We start from the raw sequence: 22,929 nt of genomic DNA, 5'->3' as shown, positions 1-22,929 counted from the left end.
ATACTGTATGTATGTAGGGATGGAGTCCGTCACTCGTTCAGCCAGTCGAGTGCACCTATCAAGGCCGTCTTATTCGTCCGTTGCCCTCGCTTGGACAGTTGGAAAACCACCGAAGACGGTGAAATTGGAAACCGGAACCACATTTCGCCCAAACAAAAAGCAGACAAACGACAAGTATGAGGGATGGGCAGAAGGGGGGCATTGGCTTGCATACGGAGGCCTGATCCTTGTCCAGTAATATGAGGATAAGAGCGTTTGATGGAAGGGGAAAGGAAATCAATGGATTAGCGTGACTGGCCAACATGAGCACGCAAGTGGATTCAAGGAATAACGCTCACTTGCTAATAATCAATCATACATTCCTCAATCCTTGGACTTTTGTTTCATCCTGCGGTGCTTGAATGCGCCGGTTGGAAAGGTAGGCGGTCTTTGCAACTGTGTCTTTTCTTTTCCCATCCGTGCCCTCATAAATCCCTCATCCCGTCGTACTTTTGAGTCCTCCATGGGCCGGCATTCTATCTGCTACTCGGCCAATAGGCGGGATACCCCGATACCAAAGCACTTTAAACCAAACAAAGCAAACTCGAGCTTGATAGGCTGAGAGCGCTTTATTGAAGATTAACAAAGAGGCCGCCGTCGACCAGCAACTGCGCGCCAGTCACATAACCACTCAGGTATTCGCAGGCTAGGAAGACGGCGGGCCCGGCGAGGTCGGACGGCACGCCGGTGCGGCCCAGTGGAATGCGGCCCTCCGTGTAGGCCCGCTTGGCATCGTCGGCCAGGTCCTCCTCGTTGAGCTGTGTCTTGATCGTACCGGGGAGCAGAGCATTGCAGCGAATATTGTACTTTCCCAGGGCAACGGCAGTGCTCTGCATGAGGCTGAGTACACCAGCCTTGGTTGGGGTGTAATGGGTCTGCTGGCCGCCACCGACGAGGGCGGAGATGGACGAGATGCCAATGATGCTGCCACCGGCGGGCGATTGCTGGCTCATCTGGCGAGCGGCTGCCTGTACGACATAGAAGGCGCCGTCGAGGTTGGTACGGACTGTCTTGGTGAACAGGTCCGGAGTCAGCTCGAGAAACTCGGCAAATGTGCAGATGCCAGCATTGGAGACGCAGATGTCTAGACGGGCGTTGCCGGAATGCTCGACGGCACGGGCTACCAACTTTGCTGCCGTCTCGGGCTCGCGAACATCACCAATTATATCGGCCAGACGACCCGCGTTGGGGTTCTCTTGCTTTGCAGCAGCGGCGTCGGCAACGAGAGCATCAAGGTGGGGCTGGTCCTTTTCAAGACCCAAATGGTTTACGACAACGTTGGCACCCTGCTTTATGTATTCCAACGCAATAGCCTTTCCAATGCCAGTGGTGCCGCCCGTGATGATGGCAGTCTTGCCGGCAAGCAAGTTCGTCGGGGCCATGGTGCACAATGTGAAAATATAGCAAGCTTCCTTGAAAAGGAAGGCTGTCGTCGATATATAGGATGTCGAAATGAGGTCGTATGCGGGGTTGCCTTGGACGGCACGGCGTCGAATCAGATCCTGGTAATTGGATCAGCCAAAGAAAGGACCAAACGGTGAACGATTGGCGATAGATGGCAGACGATTGGCGAGTGATCGTGTTCGTCTGTAAATCCGTGGTAGGCTTCGCTCGTGCTCGTGCGCGAGGACGGGTGGTCGGCAAGTCTATATTTGTAGTTGACGATACATGCCTGGAAGAATTCTGGTTGGTGCGGAGGAGGCGGGACAGAGCTGTGAGGACGGAAGGGGGGGTTATTATGCAGCGAGGGCGGCTCAAGTGAGACCCGATGACCGAGCCACGACTGCCGCCCGCTCCAGGAGGTGCCTTCCGAGTCCCACGATACCTACTCGGGGGGGCAGAGTTGGGGGATCTTAGGTAAGGAAGGCTGCTTGTACGTATTCATTTGTGACCCCGGGGCAGCTGCCGATGACACACCCCTTCCGTGACCTGCGTGAGACCGTGGCACGCGTGGGTACCCTTTTTATTCGGAATTCCCCATGACTTGCGGGCATCCCACTTTCCACCCCGCACTCTCGGTCATAATTATAGCGAGCCTCACCCCTCCAACCACCACGTTGACCATATTGCGTATCCATCCCACCTGAGATGCTTCATGCTCTTCCCAGGTACGGTGTTTCCTCTGTGGTGTTTGTGATTTCGTCACTCCGCCCTCACTGCCTCCCAACTGGTTCCTTTCTCTTAATGATACATGTCGAGGATGGCAATCGTAGGCCAAGCTAAACATAGAACCCCCACTCTCCGCGTATGTCGCGCACGGCTCCGCGAATCTCAACTTGATCGCCACAGATCAAGTCGAAGCCTTTGGTTCTGACACATTTTACGAGTAGTCCCGAGGGTTTCTCTGCCGCCGTAAGGCAATTAATGATCATACTATTGCATCCTTAGCCTTGGTTACAGAGAAAACAAATCCAGTTCGTGATGGTCAACATTCCATGTAGCTGCTGTAAACGTTGTCATAAATCTATTTTACGTGGTAGCTAAGCATACCAGCTGATTCGCCATGTACATTGCGCCAATAAGTCATGTCCAACACCGCTACATAGTTGAACCCAACCGCCCCGGTCTAAGTATTCCCAATAGCCGTGCAAGTGGCATGCTATTTTACTTCGACGATGTCACGGGCCTTTGAATCTGGCCGCAACATCATGCATAAAGCTGCTATTTATTTCGCCTCCGTCTCCTCCACCGACTTGAGGGGCCTCTCCTACGCAGTTGTTAGCACATCTGATAACACAATGATTTACGACTTTCTGTCCACTTACGGGGCTGGCATTCAACAGGGCCTTGCCCGAGATCAGTTTTGACCTGACGGCGGGGTTGAGCGTCAGACCGAAGCCGGGCTTGTCAAGATCAGCCGTCGTCAGGAAGCCCTTTGTCGGGATGGGCTCGTCGAGGAACAGGTCGCCGAAGACGGGGAGAACGCTCTTGCCGTCGGGCGAGTTGGCGAGGTACTCCTGGAAGGGCGTGTTCGGCTGCGAAATGACAAAGTGGTAGCTGTAAGGGCCACTGGCGTGAGGCACAACAGGGATGTCGTATGCTGAGGCCATGGCAGAGACCTTGAGCAGTTCCGTGAGGCCACCGAGCCACATGACATCGGGCTGGATGATATCCAGGTTGCGTCCCTCAATGAGCTTGCGGAATCCGAATCGAGAGTACTCGTGCTCGCCAGTGGTGAACTTGATGGTGGGGTGCGCGCGCTTGATTTGCTCAAAGCCGTCCGTGTCATCGGGCGACAGACACTCCTCCCACCAGTTGATGTTGAGGTCCTCGCAGGCCTTGACAATTTCGATTGTGTAAGACACATTGAGACTCATGTAGCAGTCCACCATAATGGGGAAATCGGGCCCAACGCTTTCGCGGTGCTTGCGAAGGAACTCGACGTTCTTCTTCAGGCCGGCGTGGCCATCCTCTGGGCAGTACGGAAGAGGGACCTTGCCGCCCCAGAAGCCCATCGTCTTGGCTGCCGACGGTTCGGGGCCAGTGCAGTAGAAGTCCAGGCGCTCCTTGGTGGCGCCACCAATGAGCCTGTATACAGGCTCATTTCTCACCTTGCCAAGCAAATCCCAGATGGCGAGATCGATGACGGAGATGACGGCAAGAGGAAGACCCTTTCGGCCATAGAACATGGAGCCTCTGTACATCTGCTCAAACAGCAGGTTTGTGTTTCGGGGATCAGCGCCGATGAGGAAACGCTCAAAGTGCTGGTGGACGAGCCAACACGCCGGAGGACCTGCGCGGGATTTGGTCAGCAAAGTCTTCCTCAGCCATGTGCTCTCGTATTATGTACAAGACTACGCACCTCCAAAGCCAGTAGCAATGCCGACAGTGCCGTCTGTCGCTTCGATCTCGATGAGGAATGAGCCCAGGACGTTGATGCCCCAGCTAGTTCTTGAGTTACGGTACTGCTCCCATCGCGAACAGGGAGTGGAAATGGGGCTGTCAATCAGCCTGTTTATTGCATTGTTAACTCATGTCGTTCTATGTGTGACGAGGCTCATTCAGAGCAGCGCTACAAACGTACCAGTGGCCACCCTTGACATTGTGGTAATCACCGCCGGAACCAACGCCGCCAATGACAAACGTCCGAATCTCCTTGATGGAGGGGAAGGACCTCACGGACGCCATTTTGTTGCCTCCAGAATCCGCGTCTGCCAGTGTAGTGAGCAAGGAAGGGGAGGAAAGAGGGGGCTTTTGAGAGTGCGCAGGTGAGACACGGTATGATGATGGAGAGAGCAAGTGAGGGGGAACGGAGGGGGATTGGGTTTATGGGCGTCTTTTAAGAGGGACGGAAGACCACTTGTCGCCGGGATTCCAAGACATGTGAGCGCAGTGAACAAGACAGGAGTAGAGGAGCCATGGCGACCGAATCGGACGAAAGTCCACGTTAGTGGGTTCTAGACACAGCAGATTCGACACGAGTCGGCTCGGAGCCAGACTGCTTTGTGCCATTGTGGTGGACGGTGGTGGACGGGAAGGTTTTGGAGATCGGCAGCAGATGCACCGACAGGCGGAAACAGGGGCAAGGCAGTGGGTTACGGGAAAGGACCCCTCCCCCTCATCCAGTCCCCATCTGCCGGCCTCGGATGTCGGGTGTCAGTGACATGGCTTTTCCTGAGGCTTTCAGACTTGTGAATAGTCTAAAGCGAAGTAAGAAACACTGTGAGACAAAAATATACGGGCGTTCGAGGGCCATCAAACAGTGCATGGGCACTTGGGCACGTTTATTGTGCACCAGCTACGATGATCAATGCTTCATACACATACAGCACGAAAAGGGAAAATCGTGCGTAGATTACACCTCAACTCTCTAATGGCTTCTCGCTTAGTCTCCGGCCAGAACCGATGACACGAGGGCACAGGGCCAATCGGACAATTCTGGGCGTTGGACTGGCTAGGCCAAGTGTCTACTGCAAGCATTGCTGCAGTCATTGAGTCGTCAATGAGTTGAGGGTGTGTGTGTTGGTTGTGTGAGAAGGCGCATGGTGATGGACAAGATCACCGTGGGGGCACGGGGGGAGTATCTCTCTCGTCTGGGGGTAACGAGCAGGCCAATTCAGTCCCATAGTTGAGTGTATCCGCACAAACATAGGTACTCAGTAATTGACTTTTGAGGCGGTGGTGAAGCGCACAATCCCGGTTGCTCGGGACGGGAGAGGCCGTAGCTGAGAAGGCTTGTGGCACATTACCTTATACCATGGGCTAGCTAGCGTATGGTCCAATGGAAGGTATGTACGCAAATAATGCCATAATGGCTATCTTGACTCTTGAATGTTTACTTTTTCCCCTCTCGCCTCTATTTTGTCGGTACCTAGGTTCTACGGTGGTGAAGTTCGTGACTCGGTCAAGCTGTATCCCAGCAGTATCGAGCTGCACGCGATTCCTCTTTTCAAGTACCCACCGCTGGTTACGGGCGACTTCGGAGACGTGGGATATCTTCGCCCGAGAACTGCACCGAATTGCCCGATGTGGGTCCTACTCTTGCTGGTCCGAGGCATTGCACGCTTTCTCAACGAAATTCCTCTGCCTCATTCCATCTTGCCTTGCTCCTCTCAAAACATTTTCCTCCGAAGCACGTTACATAAGACATCTTACCTAAGGTCGGAGGTAGGCCGACAGTGAGAGCCAACATAATCAATCGAGCAGTGAGCAGAGAGAGCGTGGCACCTGGAAGATGAATGATAACTGAAGAGGCTGTTCATTGATGCAGAATAGTCAACCTGATATGACTGATACTGTATGGATGGAATCCGAGGCTGTACAGGACAAAAGACTGAGTCTTGTTTTGTGTTGGTCTGTGGTAGGTATTAACATTGACATACTTAATTCTTCTGCGGCGTGCCATGGTGACCGTCTCACATTATTCAAAGTACGTACCGATGTCTGGGACCACAGCCACCTCCACACTCTGGAGTCTGCTGTGGCTGGGTGTGGGATGCCTCATCCAATGAAAGAGGCTAATTCATCCCGCACATTCCAGTCCCGAAGGTTTCATTGGATAAAAGCGTCCCAAGGACGGGGCACCTCGTTGAGCCTCGGAAGGTGCCAATCTGTCAGCGATTTCTCCGCATTTTCGTCGCTCTCGTGCGGGCAGTGGTGCGGGCAGTGGTGCGTGCGTGCCCGCTTCCTTCTTCTTCCCCACACAATCCATTTTCGATTCGGCCGCCCCCAACCGCCGGCAACATTCGCTCTCTACCTGTCGCTTCATCCCGCGTTCTTTCTGATCTTGTCTTGCGCCTGATATTATAGTGGTCGTCATTTTGCTGAGCTGCCAAGGGCGAGCGCTCTCTCACAAAGACCCTCTAGCACGGAAATTGCGTCGTCGCCTGACGTTCCTGGGCCCTTCACGTTGTCTTGACAGCTCGTTCCTAAGGCATCATTTCCGGGTGACACCGAGTACCTACGAACGTGCTTGTTGTTGTAATCTGTTCCCGCAGCCCACGCGTACAGGAACCATAACGAAAGCAGACCAAAGAGAAAAACGACTACTAGGGACCAGACTCCGTGTTCTACATTAAGCTTCCCAGTTGCGAGGCAGTGGTATCAATTTATCTATCCAAGGTAGCCAAGAATTTGTACGTCTACACGCACCTGGGGTAAGCACCGCAAGGTAAGGTACCGTACCTTCCTTTAGCCCATTGGGACAGTATGTTCAGCTCGTCAGGCCCATCCCTCTTTCCCCATCTCTTCCAGTCCAATTAAATCCCATCCCGGTCACGTATTTCTAGCTCATCCTCTCCACCTCCGCTTCCTTCCCCTCCCCCGAACTTGCTTCCCCGCCCCCTTCCTTGTCGTTCTTTGCCTCGTGCAGTCCTTCTCGGTGCTCTGGACTCTCACTGGAGTGTGGCACGTGTGGGACAGAAAAAAAAACACAAAAAAAAAATACCCCGAGCCTCTTCTTTCCCGACCCCAGCCTCCGGTGCCCTTTTTTTTTTCTCCCACCCTCTGCTCAACATTAACCCGAGATTCCCAAGCTTCTCCCGAATCCGCGCGTTGGAATCTCGCACAAACGCCTGCGACTCCAACTCATACGCACGCCTACGCGTTCGCCTTCTATCCGTGTGTGTGTGTGTGTGTGTGTGCGCGCGCCCGCCCGACCCAACCATTCGGCTCTGTGCCTGCGTCACACTTGCTCTTCAGATACACATCTCTCGGCCTTGTTTTACCCTTCCGCCAGCCATTGCTCGGAGACTGCCACACCGAGGATGCAGCACAACGGTCACTCCCTCAGCAGCCGGTCACCGCCTGCAGCTAACATCAAGTCGATTCAGCACAACCGTAGCCAGAGCCATGACCAAAATCAGTCTCATAGCCAGGACCAGGACTCTGACGACGGCAACCAGCTGCAAAGCGGAGACGAAAACGATCTTGACCAAGACGATCAGGATGTCACCCGCCTTGGGAAGCGCAAGAGACCCATATCTGTCTCGTATGTCGTTCCCCGTCCTAGCTCATCCCACCTTGCCTCTCACCCCATGCCATGCCGCTCACTCTCACTCAACCCTATCACGCCTCACTCATCTCAACTCATATCAAACCCGGCTGCTTGGGTGCCTTGCTCCCTCTATCCACTTACTCACCCACCTGCCTCTCTCCCTCCCCCTTTGCCCAGTTTCTTGTCTTTAATTGCCCTCTTTGGGCTTTGCCCCCATGTCCCTCGAACCACCATCGCCTGAACCCGTGCCTTCCGAGCAGAACCCTGAAGCTAACAATCCAACTCCAAGATGCGAGCTATGCAAGCAGAGAAAGGTTACACGAAGTCCCTTTTCCTTTCCGTCTCTCTCTTCCTTTGTACCTGAACCTCAGTTTCCCATTATACCCTATCACTGTGTCATGCGTAACTCGTTCACAAGCCGAGAAGTCACGAACTACTCTCAGAGATATCCTCTTTGTTCTTCTCTTCTTACGCCTCAGATGACCTGCTTAGCTCTAAACCTGGAATCTGTGGCTGACTCGCCTCGACTGAGTAGGTGAAGTGTGACCGAGGACAGCCCTCCTGCGGCTGGTGCAGCCGCAATGGAGCCTTGTGCGAGTACAAGGAGCGCAAGAAGCCCGGCCTCCGTGCTGGCTACGGCCGCGAGCTGGAGCAGCGACTAGACAAGCTTGAGGAGATACTCAGAACTCACTCTGAGATTCTCCAGGCGACTCTGACATCCAATCAACACCACGGCGTAGCCCCAAGCATTCGGAATAGCAATCCAAGTCTGCCGAGTGATCATGGCACACCACGAGAGACCAATGCCTTGTTTAGGCCATCTGAGTCCCATCGAACGCCGCAGGCGGAAACGGCTCTCTTCCTTCAGAAACCATCATCTTACCCCTCAACTTCACAATCTATGGAGTTCGGAATGCCGCCTCCCACCCCATCCATGCACGAGTTTCAAGGTCAAATGCCCATGGCCAGCATGGCTGCACCCCCAAGCCATATCACTGCCATGTCACACCCTAGCAGTGCGGCACAGGAATATTACGGCACAAACCAAACCCAATTACATTCTCCAGATGTTGCCATGGCACAAAGTCAGGCGTCAACGGCGCCAGACCAGGAGCTGCCGCCCTACGACCTGCTTTATGCCCTCGTCGATCTTTACTTCAAGCACATTAACACCTGGTGTCCTATTCTGCATCGAAAGACGACCCTGGATTCTTTGTTTGGCCCATCCACCCTTGAAGAGACAGATCGTATTCTGCTTCATGCCATTGTTGCCACAACACTCCGATACTCTACTGACTCAAGACTGACCGAGGAAAGTCGGCAGCATTACCATTCCATATCGAAGCAGAGGGTCTTGCTCTATGGCATGGAAAATTCCTCTGTTAAGGCCCTTCAAGCCTTGGTAATTCTTGCTCTGGATCTCGTCGGCAGCAGTAATGGCCCCCCTGGTTGGAACATTATGGCTCTCATTACTAGATCAGTTGTTCAGCTCGGGCTGGCCGTTGAGAGCACTTCCTTTTCAGTCTCGCCAAATTTTACCTCCATTTATACACTGAGGGCCATGATTTTACCGGAACCCAAGGACTTCATCGAGGAGGAATCTAGGCGGCGGCTCTTTTGGATGATTTACCTTCTCGATCGGTATGCTACTCTAGCCACTGCCTTCGAATTCGCTCTGGATGACAAGGAAGTCGACCGGACCTTACCGTGCCGAGATGATCTATGGATCAAGAATCAGAAAGTTGAAACCCGATGGTTTAGGACCCAGGACCATTCTGAGGACACGAATCCTGAATACGAGATCAACAAGCCAGAGAACCTCGGTGCTTTCTCATATTACATAGAGATCTTGGCAATACTGTCCAAGATTCACAAGTTCTTGAAACAACCCGTCGATATAAGCGCTCTCAGCGACGTGGAGCAATGGCAGATGCGATACAAGGAGCTCGACAACATGCTCACATCCTGGAAGTTCGGCCTTCCTGGGGAGTATGGCAATATGGCCAAGTTATTCCAGCCCGGTAATAAGACGCTGAACTGCGGCTGGGTGATGCTGCATGCAACATACCACACGGCTGTGATCCGACTGCATTCATCGGCGGCGTATCCGACAACTCGTTCGCCAATTTTCACCCCCTCATACAGTGCCTCGCAGCGCTGTCACGGGGCAGTCGAGAACATTGCTGCGCTGGGTGAATTTGTCGTCAATAACGGCCTTTTGGCAAAGCTAGGCCCTCCCTTCGCATTCACCTTATGGGTAGCCTCGCGTCTGTTACTAGTCCATGGGTCTACCGTTGAGCACAAGCTCTCGCCTCAGATTCAATTCTTTGTCGAGACACTACGCGAAATGGGACGCTACTGGCCTGTAGCTGCGCGATACTGCGGCCTCTTGCAACGTGTTCTGGATGAACATCGCGACAGTGAGCGTCAAGGGGATGGTGTCACGCCCAGCTCAGTTAAGATACTAGCCGACATGCGTCGCACAGCGTTTGACCTCGACTTCTTAATATCCCGTCAGCCCCGTGCCAACGGCATGCCAAATCACAGCCGGCTTCCCAGCGTCACACCAGCCAGAACACCAGCACCAAATGAGCTCGAGTACCTGGACGTATTCGACTTTTTCAACGTGCCACGCCTACCCGCTGGCAACGAGATTCAGCATGGCATGAGCGGCAGTAACGGGCAGAACGGGACCACGTCGGGCATGGATGCTAGTAGTGAAAATGGCGGATCCAATGCGCCACCAGCCCCGGGCAACGAGTTCAACATTACGAATTTCATGGTTGATGCCAACAGTGATTGGCTCTTCAAGCAGGAGGGTGCCAAATTTCTTTCATGAGCGGGGTAGTAGTGCCACGACGAGGAGACATTCGTGAATAGGGTCCTGAGCGTGGGTGCTACTTTACCGGGTTTATTGGGGGCATCATTTACGTAGGAGCTTAGCAAAGTCTCCCACTTTTGCATTCGACTTAGCGAACTTTACTTTTGAAATGGCATTTGGAGGCTTGTATGATCATGATGGACTTCACGGAAGGACGAGCGTGAGTGAAAAAGAAAACTAGGGCTGTCATACTAGTGAGGAAGATGAGGATGAACAAGCAGTCAGTGGCTTGGGGACGATGTCTCGGAGGACAATAATGAGAAAAAGAGGATGACATGAAGGACTACCACCTAGTCTTGAACGTTGCTCTGTGTCCATGTTTGTTTGACCCACGTCCTGCATCACAGGCCGCGTCCCGGCGGGCCATTCGGCCTCTCGCATGAGGTAGGTACCAGGCAGCGCTAGCCGCCTTGGACACACCAATCCCAGCTGAATGCTGTGCGACTTATCAGCTATTGAAGTGTGCGCTGAGAATGTCGGTAGAATCCAATCCATTTCTATAAACCAGTAGATGTGAGAGGACGTATGACATAGAGTATTGCCCGCAACTAAGATAAACGCCATTTGATTATAGGTAATCTACAATGATGAGGAGTATGACGATACTCTTTGGTGCGTTATTTTCAAGCATTGGTATAACCACACAGAAAATTTTATTGAAAAGACTAGTGAGGATCACGATGTAACGGAAGTACATCAGCAAGCTTGATGATGTGGCTGAAACCCCTGACCACCACCGTATGTACATATTGCTGTGGGCCAAATGGACAAACTTCAAGGATAATGGAAATGGTTCCAGTGATCAAGCTCGCTGTTTCGGATCGCTAGCCTAGAGTTGACCTCGGAGGTATACATAGCCTATGGTATGACTATGCCGGTGGTGATGTAGCGGCTGCTTGGGTCTTCGATGAGGCCGTACAAATGTGCGATAGATTGAAACCATCGTTGATCAGTGGTCGGCGATTATCACAGATGCAGACTCACTGAACCACTGCTGTGGACAGGCAGCAAGGAGCATCTCAAATAGATCTGCAAAACCATCACATTGCTCAGCCTTATGAAGGATTGGATAAGGTTTGCTCTTGTGCCGAGATTGGTTCCGGATACGAGAGCAGTGACTAGATTCATAGCTGCAGGAAGAGGCAACTTCATAATTTGCCATGATGAACCAAGAAGTAGCAGAACGAATAGAAGAGCGAACGCAAGAGACAAAGGGTATTGATTCATTGTGTGCACGGTTTTGAGCACCTTGCAAATTGCTACCAGACCGAGGAATATTAAACCTCACGCGACAAATAGCAGACATGTGCGCCACCAACGCCCCGTCATGAGACGCCTTTTCCAAACGCTCGTTGTAAAATCAGAATGCTAATTCAATTAGGTCACCATTCTCTCAACCGCAGCAGACACTTGGCTCCTCAATTCCAACAATGTTATTGGGAGCTGCTGGTGCCAGAGCCTCCAGAGTGACACGAATAACAAGCCAATCGCAAAGGAATTTGCCCAAGCCAGCGCCGATTATGATGGAAATGATGAGGTAGCCATTGTAGTACATGGCCAGCAACATGACGATGTATGCCAATCCAAAAGTCGCGGCGTGAATTACAGATCGGATGAGCTGCTGCAGTGGCGATGCACGGAAGACAAGCGTCTGAGGGGCGACAACAGTGGGAGGTTCGCAGCAGTCCGTCTCCTTGGGCATACGAGCTTGTAGTTCGGCGGCGCGGGCATGGAACTGGCGCTGGATGAGGGCGTCGTATTCTTTTCCGAGTCGTCGGAACACTTCGAGGAAGACGGTGAGCAGACCGACACCGATGCAGCTAGCGGCGAACATGCCGGCGTTCTTGATCTGCCATGAAGACGCGAGGAAACCTATCGCATCGGCTCGTTAGCTTATTTTCCGAATGTGTGGGCTTACAGCACAATGCTGCACTGTACCTCGAGAAGATACTCTCATTGTACTTACATGCGTCAATGGTATACCAGTTCCACAACATCTAGTCGTTATGTTAGATGAGCACATGTACTTGGAGGCCGCGGACAGTAACACACCGACATCTTGCAGTCTGTTGAGCTGGCCATCGAACTGTGGTCCATAATGGGCTAATTTGGCAAGCCAGAAGCTTGTATGCGAAGGGAGAAGAGACAGGGTTGAGCGACCAAAAGCAGGGGAGCCTGGCGTTGAATGAAGCTATTCAGAGTAGCAAAGTCGATATAGGTGAGGCGTCGCAGGTACGATTGGACGGAATGGGATACGATTTGTTGAGGCGGTCGATGGAGACGTTCGTTGACGAGGGCGATTGAGCAGCGATGTGGTGCGAATGGTAGTGAGGACTGGTTCGGGTTGAGAGCGCTGGAGTGAAGTAGAGCGCTGGCAGACGTAGAGATAACTTCAGCAGGCACCCCGCAGGCCGCTCGCGCCGGAATCGCTTGATATCTATACGGGCTGAAGACCCGGAGTAGGCCTGGAGGCTGGATGGGTGTTGGGTGGATATGAGAGAGTTGAATGAACGTCCCACAGGTACAGGGTCAGCACGGGCCGAACACTCAGCGATTGCAGGATTGTAGAAGTGACAGGGACCCGGAGAAGAGGGAAATGGCACACATAACGCAAAGAGAGGGCAAAGAAGGTGTGTGGAGGGGGATGTCACTACTTATGGGTTAGCGCAGATATGGCTGGCAGATCCTGGTCAGTCAACGGCAAAGGTGGTGCTGCGCAGGTTTCAAGAGGGGTCGGCATGGGACATGAGCATGGAGGGATTGAGTAAGGACTTTAGGAGCGTCTGTTTCCGTTGCTGACGATTCAAAGGGTTCCACTCATGCTGCCTTAGTCAACCGAAAGGATGTTACGATGGTATGGAAAGGTTGGGCGTTGGATAGTTGGCGTGTATCCGAATTACGACAGCAGACCCTCTATCTTGCTCACGCTAATCTGGCCTCAGTGTTTGCCAAGGGAAACAGAGTAGGAATAGACACCATTAGCAACTTACCTGGCCTTACCTAAAGCTGCTGGATAGCAACAGACTGGGAATGTGTCTTTCCGGAAATGACTCGAATCCTTTTGCCACCGGATCAAGTCAGGTTAAAATCCACAGGCCATTGTAATATGCGACTCGATACTATGTCTTTGACAACGATACTTGCTGAAGACAATCAACGCAACCCCTTCAAGGGAATCTTGAGTGAAATGGTTTGAGTTTTCTCTTGAGTTGCACAATAAGATATCTCGGGTGTTACCCATTATGTCCATAACGCTTTCGGCGTTCAGTTGTCAACTTGACCGTCGTTGCAAAAGCCACCCGACCCGAGGGCGGGTCTCCCGTTTTCCAGGTTCCGCTGAAATCATCTCGGGTGAGCGTTCAGCCTGTTGGGCCAGCCCTAGAACATACCTTATTGAGGTTTGCCCGCCCTGCTGGGAACAACGACTCGATGCCAAAAGAGGCAATGGCTTGGACAAGCTGGAGATGATCCTTCACAGCATCAAGAGATATTGGTGAGATGACTGGTGGTAGTTCGGGATGAGGGGAAACATGGCAGGAAGAACCTTGACGGTCCCGAGAGCCGCGCCGCTCCTGCAGCCCGGCCCCACACGCCACGGTGGATCTCGTAGTTAGGTTCCCACGCGAGACCCCGGCTCGGATCCACTTTCTAACAGAAACTTGCTCAAAGATGCTCAACTTGCTCACTCCTCTTCTACCACACGATCATAGTTTCCGTGTTTTACAACATCTTCACAGCACTGTCGCTGACTTTCACCCGGCTTATGTTGCCCATTTTGTTCATAGAATACTACCTCACTGAGCATTTGATCCCTCGATTCTCCTAGTCCACATGGCCATTCTGCCACTTTCTAAAGAGTCCTTTCGCTATGGGTCTCCAGAAGTTCACAGTTCCGGCTCATTCCCCGCTAATGTGCTCCAGAAACCAAACCAAGAACCCTTGTTCCTTTTGCGAATAGCAGATCTCCAACCTGGCCAGCCCCTCCCATCGCCCTCCAGAACTGGGGAGTAATTATTGCCTTGGCCAGACTCAGCGCAGCCATTCTTGATGACACAGAAACTTGCTCAAAAAGCAACTGTATAAGCAGGTTTCAATATGGGGATTCTCTTTAAGAGTGACACCAGTGGCCCCGTTACCCTCCTTCCGGCTCCAAACATCGCGGAGCCGCCCCAAACCTGGAAACATTACCAAGACCCCTAGATTAACTAGCCACCTTCGCAAACCCCATAACCCGCCATAAAGACGTCCCGGAAACCTTCTCAAATCCCGCCCGGTCCCGTTTCTTCTTCTCGAATGATGATACTACCGGTACACTCCATCCTCCGTGCCACACCATCCTCCCCTTAAGAGTCTCTGCCTCGCTGGCTGCCGTTTATCTACATCTGCTCTCATCATCTACCATACAGTCCCCCGACTTCTTTTTACGTTGTCCTTCACATTATCCTCGGTCCATATCGCAAGATCTAGTATTCTTTGCTCCCGGGAAGCTCATGACCTTGATGTTGTACTGAGACCGGCACTACAACGGCACTTATAATTACATCCACCATCTCGACCACATGCGCACACGCATCTCTTTCAAAGTAGATTACCCCCAGAAAACCGAAGTATCAAGACGGCGCTGAGCGCTGTCGAAAGATACAAGCCGACCCTCGGTCAACTCTCACATCTGGTCTTCTCACAGCACCTCCAAGAACACCATGGATTCTCAACTCAAATCTCAAGTGGCGGCCCGCCACATCCAGAACTTGAGCGATGCCACCACGATAGAGCCTCACTGGGGCTACGTGGATCGGGCCCTTCCATGTACCAACGACGCCGGGTCCTGCGCCTATCTGGATGTTGTCTACGCCTCTCATGATTTAGGCATGCTATACGTTGGTATTTTGTGGGCGGTTATTGGCGCCATCTTATTGTTATGGGCCGTTGGTCGACGGTCATTGCCGTCTCTCTCCGAGGAGGATGTCCTCCGAGCTGCTCTCCTCGAGGATACAAGAGCAAGCAAGAGCTTTCTCAACCGCCTTCGTCAGACTGCCTCGTCCGCAATCAACCGATACCTCCTCCCCGACTGCGTCCGTCCCATCTTCGGTAGGACAACCCGCCTGCAGGTACTGGTCTTGGCCGTTTTGTCCGGTTATCTCTTGATCTTCTCCTTTGTTGGTATCATCTACAACACATGGATCACCCCCGTCAAGAAGATGCCAGGCGTCTACAATACTAGAGTCAGTCTCGGTCCCTGGTCTGATCGTATTGGAACACTTGCCTACGCCCTTACACCTTTGTCTGTCCTCTTCTCGACACGAGAGTCAATCCTCTCCCTTCTCACCGGCATCCCCTATCAGAACTTCAACTTTCTTCACCGCTGGGTTGGCTACATTATCGTTGTCCAGTCCAGTTTGCATACCATCGGCTGGCTGGTGATTGAGGTCCGTCTATATCAGCCTCAGCCCACGGTAGCCAACGAATGGATCTCCCAGCTCTACATGATATGGGGCTGCATTGCCTTGTTCTTCCTCATGGCCCTATATATCCTCAGCTTGCCCCCGGTCATTCGTCTGACCGGCTACGAATTCTTCCGCAAGTCGCACTACGTGCTTGCCATGTTATACATTGGTGCTTGCATTGGTCACTGGAAGAACCTGGAGTGTTTCATGATTCCAGCTCTTGTCATCTGGTTCATGGACCGCTTCGCCCGTGGTGTAAGAACTGCGCTGATGCATCACAACTTCATTGAGGGTAAGGGTATGGGCTTCTCTGCTGCGCAGGCGGCTATGACAGTATTCCCCGATTCAGAGAATGGCGACGTTGTCCGACTCGACTTCAGTCACCCCCATGATGCCTGGAAGATTGGTCAGCACTTCTACTTGTGCTTCAGCGAGAGTAGCATCTGGCAATCACATCCCTTCACGCCTCTCAACGCCCCTGTTACTGTGAACGGGAAAACGAAACATTCCTACATTTTCCGCGCAAAGGGTGGTGAGACGAAGAAGGTTGCTCAGATTGCTGCACGCAAGCTCGCTGCCGGTCCTGTTGAGAAGACTAACGCCGGCCTAACTACTCCCGTTATCTTGACTGGACCTTACGGCGACCCAATTCTGAGAAATGTCACCTCAGACGTCAACATTCTGTGCGTTGCTGGTGGTACCGGCATCACCTACGTTCTCCCTGTTTTGATGAGTCTGAAGAAGCACTCTGGGGCATCTCGAAAGCTCGAATTGGTCTGGGTTGTGAGACATACAAACGACGTAGCTTGGGTGCAACCCGAGCTTGATGCTTTGGAAGCTGAGCAAGGCCCGAAGGTGGTGGTTCGCATCTTTGCCACACGCGACTCCGGCAATGCCTCCTCTCGCTCCGGAGATTCCGGGGACATCTCGGAGTCGGAATCTTCGTCTGATGCTGGTAATAGTTCGGGTGAGAAGCAAGTGCAGGTGTCAGCTCGGGCGATAGACCAGGTCGGCGTCAACAACACCCACCGCCATCCCGAACTGGCGACAGTTGTCCGAGAATTTGTCGACGCCACTGTCGATGGGCGAACGGCGGTGTTTGCAAGTGGCCCTGGCGGACTGATGTCCGACATGCGACAGGCGGTGGCCCAGTGCAACTCGGTGGGCAAGGTATGGAGTGGCGAAGAGCGGTATAACGTATCACTCATCCATGACGAGCGTATGGAGCGATAATCACAATAGGGCAGCCCGACGTGGGGCCAGTGTGGTGGTCGATCTTGATTTGAAATGCATTTGAAGCCTTATGAGTTACTATATACCCTAGACGAGCTATTTCTCGTCTTTTACTCAAATAAATCAACTTCTATCGTAAACCGGCACATTCAGATATCAGTGAAATATTTAGCAAAGGGTATATGTGCCGCACGTTTGCCAGTGTAGCATCAAGCCGGTTAATAAGCGTAAGACTCAATAAGCACTTATCAAATTCCGTGATCAGGACCTAGGAGGAGCTAGAAGGAGTTAAATATAGGTCTCTAGTTCCTTTCGAGCAATAACCAGGGGCAATAGACTATAGGAGCGACTCTACGAAGTACTTAATAAATACCTTAAGACGATAAATGGTTTAAAATATTCTACTAAGTATAGGATAGTATTTATTTATGTTTTCTATTCTTACTAGTTACTTAGGTAGTTCTTAATATTAATTATATAGTATTAGTATATATAATAGTTTTTTTCCGGCTTTATAAGTACAAAAAATCGACTTTAACGGGATTATAATTTTAAAAAAAATTATATAATATTTATTTTTTTATTTTACCTTTATTAATTACTTAAGCAGTTTTTAATATTAATTATTTGTTTTTTTTTTTTATTTCTACCTTTGCTAGCTACTCGGGCAATTCTTAATATTATTTATATAATATTAATATACGGTATTAGTAAATACTTACACTATTTCGTTAGACTATTTTTTTTAAATTTTTTAACTTTTTAACTTTCCCTCTTATAAAGTTTATAATTACGGATTATTAACGGTAATAATAAGCGCTACTACTTTATAAGCCCGCGTACTTAGCTAAGTTAGCTACCCTTCTAGGTAATAGTAGCTTATAATAGTAGCATTAGAGATGCCCTCGTTGCCGTCGTTAAGAATAATACTGACCTAATATTTACCCTAGCACTTTTAACTTTACTTATACATATATATATTCGTTACTTTATTTCCTTTATTAAAGTTAAAAAACGCTTCTCTCGCCGTCTATTACTATCGCCCTATTACTATTACCCTATTACTATTACTATCGAATCGTCTACCTACTCTTAAATATATATTATTAAAATACTAAGATGCGTAGTTATTATCGACCCCTAGGGCTTCCTTAATAGCTAGAAGTTCGATCCTATAAATATTATACTAAAGGACCCCGGATTATAGTACGGCCGTTTTAAGGAATATAAATTAAATATTATTAACTTAAAGATCGGAAAAATATATATCGATATAGTTATTACCTTAATAAGCGCCTAATTTATATAATATAGTAGCCTCGAAATACCTAACTAACTCTAGAGTACTATTAATACTCTAAAAACGTAGCGTAGGAGTAGGTTAAGAAAGATTAAAAAGGATATTTTAAAGTTATTAAATAAGGTAAAAAGTAAGGGGTAGTTTTTAGCTATTCGGAGGGTAATTAATATATTATAGCGGGATCGTTAGTATTTAGTAACGGCTACGGCCGGCTATTATTAGTTATAAAGTTTATTACGTAATAAAGATACTCGATATTAACTCTAATAGACTAGCTTACCCGTAAAGGCGAAGATGGCCCCTAATGAGGCGGACCGGACCCCAAAGGGTTAATATTAATTATATAATATTAATATATCCCCCCGACGGAGCAATCCGCCAGGGCCGTATTATATATTACGTATTAAAAAAAACTAAGTATAATACGCTCTATACCTAATTACTAATTAAAATAGTAATTAACTAACTTAATTATTATCTTTTTTTTATTAATAACTCTTAACTTTCCGCTACCTACTTATAGGACGAGCTTTACTTATTTTAATATATATAAAACCTCTTAATATTAGCCTACGTAAGTAACTAAGTTTAGTATAATCTATTTTTTTATATAAGTATTATTATTATTTAAGGGGTTTTATAAGAGCTATTTAAAGTACTAGCTTATTATTTTAACCCTATATACTTCTAGCCTATTTATTATAACTATTATAACTAAGCTAATATTAATATATTAGATTTTAATATCTATATTAGCCCGGTTATTTATAGTATTTATACTATTACTTAGCTAAATTCCGTATTATTAAAAAGTATTTTACTAATCCTTAGGTATATTTATATTAATTACGATAGCTATAGCGTCGAGCTAATTAAGGGTACTTAGCCCGAGAGGGGCAGACTTATTAACGGGCATCTTTAGTTCTAACTTATTAATTATTAATTATGTACTAAGAGTAGAGTAATAGTTTATATATTAATAAGTTTATTTAGTAAATTTATTTAGTAAATTTATTTAGTTTAAATAGAGAGTAGCTTTAGGTAATATTAAAAGTAAGGATAAAAAGAATCTTTACGAGCTCTAGTATAGTAAAAGAGTAATAAATATTAGCTTATTTAGCCCTTTTTTTAAAAAACCTCTACGTTACTATTAAAGTTTAGAACTTCTATAGTTAAAAAAGGCCGCCTTTAATTATTATAGCTAATTATTATAGCTAATTATTATAGCTAACCTCTATTATTAACCTTTTTAATTAGTACTATTATATAAAAAGTAGCTTACTTATCCTAAATTATATAACGGTTTTTATATTAAAATTATTATATTATATTAAGTACGTACTTAGGGTATATTATGCGTATTATGTAGTTAAAAAATATATTGTATTATATAATTTTTTTTAAAAGCGTAATCCCGTTAAGGTCGATCTTTTACGCTTATAAAGCTAGAAAAAAACCACTATATATCTTAAGTACATACTTAACGTAATATAATAATTTCAATATAAAAACTACTATTTAATTTAAAATAAGTAAGCTATCCTCTTTAGTTACTTATTAATAATAGGCTAAGTAATATACTTACGTAATAGCGCTAGTTAAAATGGTTAATAGTAAAGGTCGGCCGTAATAATTAGCTATAATAGTTAGTTATAATAGTTAAAAGCGGCCCTTAACTATAGAGGTTCTAAATTTTAATAATAACATAGAGGTTTTTTAAAAAAAAAGGGCTAAATAAGCTAATATTTACTACTTTTTTATTATATTAGAGCTTATAAAGAATTTTTTTATCCTTATTGTTTTTAATATTATCTAAAGCTACTCTCTAGTTAAACTAAACAAATTTACTAAATAAATTTACTAAATAAATCTACTAAATAAATCTACTAAACAAATTTATTAAATAAACTTATTAATATATAAACTACTACTTAAATAGTTTATTAAAAATGCCCGTTAATAAGTCTGCCCCTCTTAAGCTAAGTACCCTTAGCTAATTTAATATTATAGCTATTATAGCTAATATAAATACGCCTAAAGATTAGTAAAGTACTTTTTAATAATATAAAATTTAGCTAAGTAATATTATAAATACTATAAATAACTAGGCTAATATAGATATTAAAATTTAATATATTAATATTAGCCTAGTTATAATAATTATAATAAACGGGCTAGAAGTATATAGGGTTAAAATAATAAGCTAGCGCTTTAAATAGCTTTTATAAAACCCCCTAAGTAACGATAATATTTATATAAAAGAATAAATTATATTAAACTTAGTTATTTATATAAGTTAGTATTAAGAGGTCTTATATACGTTAAAATAAATAAAGCTCGCTCTATAAGTAGTTAAAAATAATAAAAAGTTAAGAGCTATTAATAAAAGGGAGATAATAATCGAGTTAGTTAACTACTATTTTAGTTAGTAATTAGGTATAGAGCATATTATACCTAGTTTTCCTTTATATTTATTTTTTTATTTTTACCTTTACTAGCTACTCGGGCAATTCTTAATATTAATTATATAGTATTAATATATAGTATTAATAAATACTCCTACTATCTTATTAAACTATTTTTTTTTAGATTTTTTACTTTTTTAAACTTTCCCTCTTATAAAGTTTATAATTACGGATTAATAATAATATTAAGTACGTAATACTACTACTTTATAAACCTACTATATACTTAGCTAAGTTCCTTATTTTTTTAAGTAATTATAACTTATAATAGTAGTATTAGAAATGCCCTCGTTACCGTTATTAAAAATAATATTAACTTTATAATATTTACCTTAATACTCTTAACTTTAACTCGTATATATATATATATTTATTACTTTATTTTTTTTATTAAAGTTAAAAAACGCTACTTCCCTTATTATTTATTACTATTACTCTATTATTATTATTATTATTAAATCGTCTATTTATTTTTAAATATATACTATTAAAATACCGAGATACTTAGTTATTATCGACCCCTAGGACTTCTTTAATAACTAAAAGTTTAATTTTATAAGTATTATACTAAAAGACCCCGAACTATAATATAATTATTTAAAAAAATACGGATTAAATATTATTAACTTAAAAATTAAAAAAAGGTATATTAATATAATTATTACCTTAATTAGTACCTAGCTTATATAATATAATAGCTTTAAACCCTTTGGGGTCCGGTCCGCCTTATTAGGGGCTAACTTTACCCTCACGGGCAAGGTAGTCTACTAGGGTTAATACTAAGTTTTTATTATATAATAAACTTTATAATTAATAATAGCTAGCCATAGCTATTAATACTAACTAAACTTAAAATATTAACGACCCCGCCGTAATATATTAATTACTTTTTTAATAGCCGAATACTACCCCTTACTTTCTCTTTTTATTTTATTTAATAATAACCTCTTTTTATTAATATTCTTATTTAATACGCTCGCTTATACTCTTTTTAAGCTCTTAATTATATTATTAAATCTAAGCTTATTTATATTACTTTATTATATTAAAAAGGTATTAATAAGGGCGATACTTATTATAATATATTTATTTATTTTTTATAAGTTAATATTATTAATATAGTATTTATTAAAGTAGTCTTTTTATAGCTTAGGGTCGTTTAGTATAATACTTATAGAATTAAATAACTTCTAGGTATTAAGGAAGCCCTAAGGGTTAACGAGTTATTAATAATATCTTATTATTTTAATAAAGTATACTTAAAGTAAATAGTTAAATAGTAATAATAATAATAATAATATAATAATAATAAATAGTAAGGGAAGCGTTTTTTAACTTTAATAAAAGAAACGAGGTAACGAATATATATATATACGAGTAAAGTTAAAAATACAGTAAATATCGTAAAGTTAATATTATTTAACGACGGTAATAAGGGTATTTTTAATTTTATACTATTATAAGCTATTATTATTTAGAAGGGTAGCTAACTTAGCTAGGTACGTAATAGGCTTATAAAATAGTAGCGTTAGGTACCTATTACTATTTATAATCCGTAGTTATAAACTTTATAAGAGGGAAAGTTAAAAAGTTAGAAAATTTAAAAAAAATAGTTTAGTAAGATAGTATAAGTATTTACTAATATTATATATTAATATTATATAATTAATATTAAGAATTACCCGAGTAGCTAGTAAAAGCAGAATACTAAAATAAATAATAGCTTTAAAATACCTAACTAACTCTAGAATATTATTAATGTTTTAAAAACGTAATATAAGAATAAAATAGAAAGGATTAAAAGGGATATTCTAGAGTTATTAAATAGGGCGGAAAGTAAGGGGTAGTTTTTAGCTATTTAGAGGGCGATTAATATACTATAGCGGTAGGGTTATTAGTATTTTAAGTTTAGTTAGTATTAATAGTTAATAACGGCTATACTAGCTATACTAGCTATAGCCGGCTATGGCCGGCTATTATTAGTTAATATAAAGTCTTATGAAAGTACGTAATAAAAACTCAATATTAACCCTAATAGACTAGCTTGCTTATAAAAGCGAAGATAGCCCCTAATAAGGCGGGCCGGACCCCAAAGGGGTTAGTTATTATATAAAAAGTATAGTTTAATAATA

General features: G+C 45.6%; 6 protein-coding genes across 6 annotated transcripts; 3 read left to right on the top strand and 3 right to left on the bottom strand.

Moving 5' to 3' along the window:
* Positions 1-608: 608 nt before the first annotated feature.
* CABS01_08509 (short-chain dehydrogenase) lies at positions 609-1,421 on the bottom strand (the record flags this gene model as incomplete). Its single annotated transcript, XM_060541868.1, has 1 exon — positions 609-1,421. One exon carries the CDS (start codon positions 1,419-1,421, stop codon positions 609-611), a length of 813 nt encoding a protein of 270 aa, XP_060402025.1.
* Positions 1,422-2,704: 1,283 nt separating this feature from the next.
* On the bottom strand, positions 2,705-4,167 carry CABS01_08508 (mandelate racemase/muconate lactonizing enzyme domain-containing protein; the record flags this gene model as incomplete). Its single annotated transcript, XM_060541867.1, has 4 exons — positions 2,705-2,746; positions 2,805-3,772; positions 3,842-3,990; positions 4,064-4,167. The coding sequence occupies 4 exons, from the start codon at positions 4,165-4,167 to the stop codon at positions 2,705-2,707; spliced, it is 1,263 nt and encodes a 420-aa protein (XP_060402024.1).
* A 458-nt stretch (positions 4,168-4,625) lies between these two features.
* Positions 4,626-4,853, top strand: CABS01_08507 (uncharacterized protein; the record flags this gene model as incomplete). The annotated part of the gene is made up of 1 exon (XM_060541866.1): positions 4,626-4,853. One exon carries the CDS (start codon positions 4,626-4,628, stop codon positions 4,851-4,853), a length of 228 nt encoding a protein of 75 aa, XP_060402023.1.
* Positions 4,854-7,244: 2,391 nt separating this feature from the next.
* CABS01_08506 (fungal specific transcription factor) lies at positions 7,245-10,313 on the top strand (the record flags this gene model as incomplete). The annotated part of the gene is made up of 3 exons (XM_060541865.1): positions 7,245-7,468; positions 7,764-7,788; positions 8,010-10,313. 3 exons carry the CDS (start codon positions 7,245-7,247, stop codon positions 10,311-10,313), a joined length of 2,553 nt encoding a protein of 850 aa, XP_060402022.1.
* Positions 10,314-11,748: 1,435 nt separating this feature from the next.
* CABS01_08505 (ctr copper transporter) lies at positions 11,749-12,452 on the bottom strand (the record flags this gene model as incomplete). The annotated part of the gene is made up of 3 exons (XM_060541864.1): positions 11,749-12,227; positions 12,322-12,352; positions 12,408-12,452. The coding sequence occupies 3 exons, from the start codon at positions 12,450-12,452 to the stop codon at positions 11,749-11,751; spliced, it is 555 nt and encodes a 184-aa protein (XP_060402021.1).
* A 2,603-nt stretch (positions 12,453-15,055) lies between these two features.
* Positions 15,056-17,032, top strand: CABS01_08504 (ferric reductase like transmembrane component; the record flags this gene model as incomplete). The annotated part of the gene is made up of 1 exon (XM_060541863.1): positions 15,056-17,032. The coding sequence occupies one exon, from the start codon at positions 15,056-15,058 to the stop codon at positions 17,030-17,032; it is 1,977 nt and encodes a 658-aa protein (XP_060402020.1).
* Between the last annotated feature and the right edge of the window lie 5,897 nt (positions 17,033-22,929).

Source organism: Colletotrichum abscissum, assembly GCF_030869225.1.
Source record: "Colletotrichum abscissum strain IMI 504890 chromosome Unknown Scaffold_19.1, whole genome shotgun sequence".
NCBI lineage: Eukaryota > Fungi > Ascomycota > Sordariomycetes > Glomerellales > Glomerellaceae > Colletotrichum > Colletotrichum abscissum.
Note: the sequence above shows the minus strand (reverse complement) of the source record. Positions and strands in the feature narration are given on the sequence as shown.